Genomic DNA, 6,505 nt, shown 5'->3' with positions numbered 1-6,505 from the left:
TTTGTTTTTTTTTAAAGAAAATGAGGAGTGAAAGAAAGTGATGCTGGTGAGAGAAAGGAGGAGGAGAGCAGGAGAAAGAGCACACTTTCGGATAATCCCTGAGAGCAATTCCAATTCCAGACCAGCACCCACCCATGCCCTCAGAGTCACGCTGCCGTGTCCCTCTGTGGAGCGCTGAGTCAGATGACACATGGTCCTGCATCCAGCAGTCACAACCCATGCTGTTCGATGGTTAGATACGCCCATTATCCATCAATTTGTCAATCAGAAGGTTTATTGAGTACCCCACCAGGCTTCACGGGCCTGATCAATTTTTTTAATTACATCCAGCTGACACGCAGCCAAGCCCAGCAAACAAGCTGAGCCCTCGTACCCCACTTGGAAATGGACATGAGGAACTGCTGGCCCTTGCAAACTCGGCCGCCGTGCTGACGAGCCGTTGTGTGCTGCCCTTCGCGGATGGCAATGGTGTCGCTGACCCTGTCGATAACAGGATGGGTGCGAGTGTTTTCTCAGACGTGGTGATCAATCGGCCTGGGTCCAGCCACACTCTCCTCTAAGCCCCTGTCCAATGCTATGGATTTCCAAAGCGGGGAGCGGGAACTGGACACAGTCACCTCCTCCCAGGCATGTGAGCAATTGGCCTCTCTCAGGCTCTCGGTGCCTCACGCACCCCTCCTCACAGTCCAGTTCATTGTCTTACTTTCCAGGAAGAGCTGCTACATAGGTTGTAGGGGAAGGAAGGGCAGGAAGCATTCCTGATGTGAGGCCCTGGGTCCTGCAGAGAGGGAGCCAAGAACCTAGGAGGCGGCAGGAGCGCACTGTCCAAGGCCCGCGGTGGCCTATGGTCACCTGTTCTCCAAACCGCGACTGAATACCACTCTCACCGTCCAGAACTGGGTCATCAAGAGGACCCAAAGCCTGTGTGCCTCTCCTGCATTTCAAACAGGCTTCCTAGGTCCTCTGCATTCTTAAGACTACTAGTTCATTCATTCGTTTCCAATCACCTGAATGCTTAGCCACCATCTATTTGGGTCAGCCCCACACACCCCTCCTCCCGATCCTGCTACTCCCCAAGCCATCTTGTCCTTCCTCGCTTAAATAAAATCAAGTTCAGGGCCAACCCACAGGCATTAAGAGACACTCAGCCTCAGAGCTGAAATGCCTGGTTTGGGGTAAGTAGAATTCCTGCACCTCAAAAAGAGTGCTGGCGGCACACCCTGCCTCCCTGCCTGGCCCGGACTCCTGGTTGCTCCGATTGTCTGCGGCGCAGGCCCCCAAACCCAGAGATCAAAGCGGGTCAGTTCGCTAAGTCCTTTGGCCACCATGGCTCATGCAACAATTAATTCACCTGTCTGGCTCTCTGTCTCTGTCCCTGTGTGTGTGTGTGTGTGTCTGTGTGTGCACCTGTGTGTGCCTCTCTGTCGCCTGTCTCTGCAGGGAAAGTCACTGGCGGGCAAGCGCCTCACCGGCCTGATGCAGTCCTCCTGACAGTTCCCAGCGCGGGGCCTGGGCCCGAGGACCACGGGGGCAGGAGGCGGCGCTCCACATCCACGGACAGAGTGTCCTTGCGTGGAGATTTGGTCACTGTGACAGAGAGTGAGGGCAACGAAGGGCGGCCGCGGGGAGACTCGGTGGGTGAACGGGAGGACCTGAAAGACAGTCCACAGAGCCTGGGGTTGGCCCGGTAGAGGCCCCTGTTTACAACCCTCCGTTCTTGTACAGTTGTGCGCAACACCCCGCTCTCTAAGAGGCCCTGTCCCTAACTCGTTCAGGGGAGAGCTTCTTGTGGGGTGCTGTGACTATCACTTGAGATATATTCTTCTACCGTCACTCCTCCCTCTGCCTGGGGAATCATGCCATCCAGCCAAGACAAGAAGACCCAGCTGGCCCTGCACACACCCTGTGTTATGCCCCATCCCCACTGTCTCTCTGGTGCACCCACCACAGTTGTAGCCACTGCGTCCCCATCGCCTCCCGCTTCCCCCATCTTTGTGGCCACCCACCCTCATGCGACACGTCCCAATCACATCGTCAGCACGGAGCAACCCCCAGAGGCCACCCTCTGAAGAGGCGTCCACAGGCACGCTAGCCGCCCTTGGGTCCTGCTGGCCATCCTGCGGGTCCAGTGCCAGAAGCACCAGCGCAGGTGAAAGAGCGTGTGGCTTAGCAGATTCTGACCATCCCTTTAAACACGTGTGGTTTCATAATTTATTGTCTTTGCCCCTTTTCCTTGGTTTGTTCCCTCGTGTGTGACTCAAAATAAACATGGCCATAAACTCAGGGGCCCTTGGGATCCTCCCCTGCAGCAGCCCCAGGTGGAAGCTGGGAGGGTTCCCAGCAGGAGCCTTGCTGGGTCACAGGGCTGGCAGCTTCCTGGTGGGCGTGGCCAGGCTCCTGCCAGGCTGATCTCCGTGGTCTGTGAAGCTGGAGGAGACTTGGCTGCAGAGGCACTAGGCCAGGGCCAGTAGTCCTCTGACAACCACAGAGGCACCCACTAAACAATGCCGGGCATCAAGGGGAAAAGCAGACAGAAAGCAACGCCTGCGAAAACCTGCAAAAGATCCATTGGTTTTCCTTTGTGTGTACGTCAAAATACCCATCTGCCCACTTGGCTGTGAGGTAATGTATGTAGAGCACTGAGTCGGGTGCCTGACACATAGTAGGTGCTTAGCAAACGGTAGCTATTGCTCTCATCATTGTCATTATCATGTGACTCCCATGGGCCTAGGAACGGCACAGTATTAAGCAATGTGTTTTTTAACTCGGACGCTCACTCCCCCACCTGCTGTGACCATCCTCCTTTGATCTATTTTTGGCCATACATGAGAAATCTCCTTTGGGAGTTATAAACAGCAAACATAGAAGCAAAAAAGCGGTCACGGGTATTTATTTACTCCTGTAGGCAAATCCACCAGCCGGTGGCCACGGGCACATGAGCTTGCTTGCAGACCCTGCCTCCTGGGGGCTCCCATAACCATCTTTCTGACCCCCACCCCTACCCCCCTAGCCATGTCAAATGTCTGTTTCTACCAAGCCCTGTCCCCAGGGTACCAGCCTTCTATCCATCACAGTGGGGCCGCCATGGGCATTAGGAGTCTTGGTTAGGGCCATACCCTTGTGGGTTCTTGACCACCATGCCTCAGTTTCCCCCACTGGCAGTAGTTGCTCTCTCTTTGAGGTACAAACTAGATGGCATGTGCTGAGTCCTCAGAATGTCCCCAAAGATGGCGTTAGAGACCCAGACGCCATGAGACCTCAGCGCAGAGCTTGGCACTTGGCAATAAGAGACAACAACTAAAACGAAGCCCTGCCCCAGGCTATGGGGTCTTTTGAGCCCTCCTTTCCCTCCTTTTCTATCTTACTCTTCACATAGAACCAAATTGCAGTTTAAGTTCCTCTGTCCAACATCACCCAAAGGAAGTGCCTCCCTGCCAAGGGTCCCCAGGCTGGGCTGACATCAAAGCACAGGGTATGTGGACAAGGAAGTTCCAGAATAGCAGGTGCCTCTGTGCCCTCCCTATCCATGGTAAGGGCCTGGTCCTCCTGCTCTTCCCCAGGGCTGCGGACAGGGCAGGGCTGCAGACAGGGCAGGGCTGCGGACAGGGCAGGGCTGGCTTCCCTGGCCCCTGGGCAGCTGTTTCTGAGTGATGCTGGCCTGTGAGTTGGCCCAAAGGGCCCGCCTAAAGCCAAGTGGACCCCAGCCTTGAGATGGAGCAGGCTGGAAGCTTTCTAACAGCTCCGGGGACATCCAGAGGACAGGGCCAGCCAGCAGGCTCAATAGAGTTAAGGGCACTTCGGATGGATTCACACCCAGAGCAATACCCCCTCATCCCACCTCCCAGCCAGGCATACCCAGCCCTATGACCAGCACCACACGGTCCTAGTAGATCATGTCTAATAATAAAGGGTGGGACGGGTTGCTCTGACCAAGTTGGCCAGTCCAAGGTCAGTCTACTCTGCAGACCTTAGGAGGGAAGTACACTTGGGAAATCAGGTCTTGGCCAATTTCTCATTGGTTTGGTCTACACGGCCAAAAATTCAGACCAGATTAGACTTTTGAAAGCAGTTCTGCAACAAAGCATATTCCCCTGCCTCCAACAGCTTCCTTAGCTCCCCTGACTGGGCACAGTCTCTGGGCCGGGACCCTGCCCACTGAGGGCTCACCGCCTCATCATGTTGACAGCCCCACAGCCAAAGCATCAGGACAGCCTTAGAAGTGAACACCCACCCAACAGGACAGACACACAGACACCAGGCATTGGGAAATGCCTATATGGGAAGAGTAACTGTAGGTTGGCACATGTAAACGCCTGGCAGCAGAGGTCCTGCCCTACCCAGCAGGAACTCTCTGGGGAAGGGGCAGGGACAGGGCTCCTTTCCTTCTAGAAAGTGATGTTTTGATCTGCTGGGAAGGTATTTCTGTGCCCTGGGAACACAGTGGGGCCCAGCCCACCAGGGCAGTCTGCTGGCCGAGCTCCGGGCCCACCTCTGTAAGGTCAGGTACAGGCCAGCACCCAGGAGAGAACTCTCGCCACTCTGAGTTGCTTCTTGGACAGTGAGCACCTGGGGACATGCTCTGGGAGCTTTTCCCTGGCAGGATTGCTGGTGTGTTCAAACTACCTCACCAACGGGACACTGAACCAGGCGCTGCCACCCATCGGGCCCTTGGCTGCTTGTGGAGGTTGATGTGTTCCCTAAAATGCATCCCTCGCATTGGGCTCCAAATGCATGGACTTCGAAAGCCACCACTAGGCAGCCTTCCCAGAAGCTGGAAAGGGTTGAGGGCTGTTGGTGTTCAGGTCCATACGATGTATTGGGGTGGTGTTCCAGCAAGGTCCAGGAGCTGGGAAGCCCAGAGTGCAGGAAATAACGTGCCACCAGCTTCCCAGAGGTTGACCAAGTTGAGTATATATTAATGACCACATATGGCCCAGTTCAATAGTGGCCAAATGAATCCCTGATAACTCACCACGGGACCCTCTGAAGAGAGGCCTGTGCTCATGTACCCATGGCAACAGCAGACGCCAGCAGCCTACTTATTAGTACCACCCGATGATAGGCATTCCCTGGGCACAACCCAAGGGCCATAAAGTAGCAAAGTAGCAAATGTAGCAATAAGAGGCCCAGGGCCATAAAGGGACAGGGTCCAAATGACCCAGTCTCGGCCCTCTTCCCAACCCTGACGAGGGCTCCAAGGCCGGGGCTGCCAGCTGTCTGGGAGAGAGGCCCTGCTCCGTGCCCAGGGCTCCTGGTCCATCTTCTCTGCCCACTCACCGCATGATCACGGACACGTCGGAATGGCCTTCTCGTAGTGCATGTGGTTCTTATTAGTTTATTTTTCTGGAATTTGGGGATTGGACCCCAGAACCAAACATGCTGGTACAATCTAAAAATAAATGACTTGAACCCACTATAGTCCAGCGAACTCTGTGTGGCTCCTTGGTTTGGGGGTTCATTGCACAGAATGTACCTAAAAATCTACCACTGCTCCCCACTCCCCACTCCTCACCCTGCCCCATTAAACACCTGCCTGCATCCACACATGCATGCACACAGCCTGTGAGTGAGGGGACTCGCTCCCTGCAGGATGCTGGGGCGGGACTCTTCCTGGGAGGCTGGGAAGGTTGTAGCACCAGAAGGCAGAGGCCCCTGACTCTACCAGGGTCTCCTTGGCTGGGAGGTCTCTATGCCCCATTCTCTGTCCTCAACCACAAAACCCAGCGGCCTGAGAGCAGCAATTGTGGCCAGACACGGCTCTTCCACTATTAAGTAAAGTCCCAAAATCAAAGTCTGCTGCATACAGACGGTGCTCCTTACTTAGAGTCTTGGTTTCTTGAGTGACAAACAGTCTCATCTCCCTCTAACGCCAAAGCAGTGTGACTTCGAGAGCCTGGAAACCAGGCTGACAAGGGGAGGAAGAGAACACAGTAAACACACACACACACACACACACACGCACACACAAACACACACACAGTACTACAACCCTATGAACAATGAGGCTGGCACCTAACAGCTCGCTTCAGTGGCAGAAATTTTGCTCCTGAAAGTGGAAATGATCTCAGAGGTATGGGAATGGATCTTTGGTCACGTTTACATGGAAACTAATTTGTCTCCCAACCTCTGGGCCAACGCCCAGAGCAGGACTTCCTGCCCCACAAGGTCAAGACCAAGGTCACACCTGTGACAGCACCTGAAATGTCAGGTCTTTAGCATATCCCACTGTCAGGTCCTGGCCCATCACAAAAGATCCATCTTCCCTGTCTTCCCTGACCATGGCCACCACCTCCAGGGAACCCGGAACTCCTCCTCCCCAGCCAAGCCATCTGGCTCCTTTCCAGAATCTTGTTTAGCAAGCTGTCACTGTGCACACGCGCGACCCTCTGCTTCAGGAGGTTGGGATTTGAGACTGTCAGCTATAACACTAAGAGCTGTGCCCACACGAGATAGTCTGAGACCCACCCTGACTGCTTCCTCTCTGCCCACACACTTTTGGGGACTT

At 54.8% G+C, this 6,505-nt stretch overlaps 1 protein-coding gene across 7 annotated transcripts in view; it reads left to right on the top strand.

Moving 5' to 3' along the window:
* Positions 1 to 5,414, top strand: part of RGS6 (regulator of G-protein signaling 6) — a 486,920-nt gene extending 481,506 nt beyond the window's left edge. For 6 of the 7 annotated variants that reach the window (XM_015562012.1, XM_006760726.2, XM_006760723.2 and 3 more), the window contains one exon: positions 1,441 to 5,414. In XM_015562012.1, the coding sequence (XP_015417498.1) occupies positions 1,441 to 1,691 (251 nt within the window). In that variant the 3' untranslated portion in view covers positions 1,692 to 5,414. The remainder of the gene's footprint in view (positions 1 to 1,440) is intronic. The other variant, XM_015562014.1, reaches the window with a different exon arrangement.
* Positions 5,415 to 6,505: the final 1,091 nt, after the last annotated feature.

Source organism: Myotis davidii, unplaced genomic scaffold, assembly GCF_000327345.1.
Source record: "Myotis davidii unplaced genomic scaffold, ASM32734v1 scaffold17, whole genome shotgun sequence".
Taxonomy (NCBI): Eukaryota; Metazoa; Chordata; class Mammalia; order Chiroptera; family Vespertilionidae; genus Myotis; species Myotis davidii.
The sequence above is the reverse complement of the archived record's forward strand: the minus strand, read 5'-3'. Positions and strand labels throughout refer to the sequence as shown.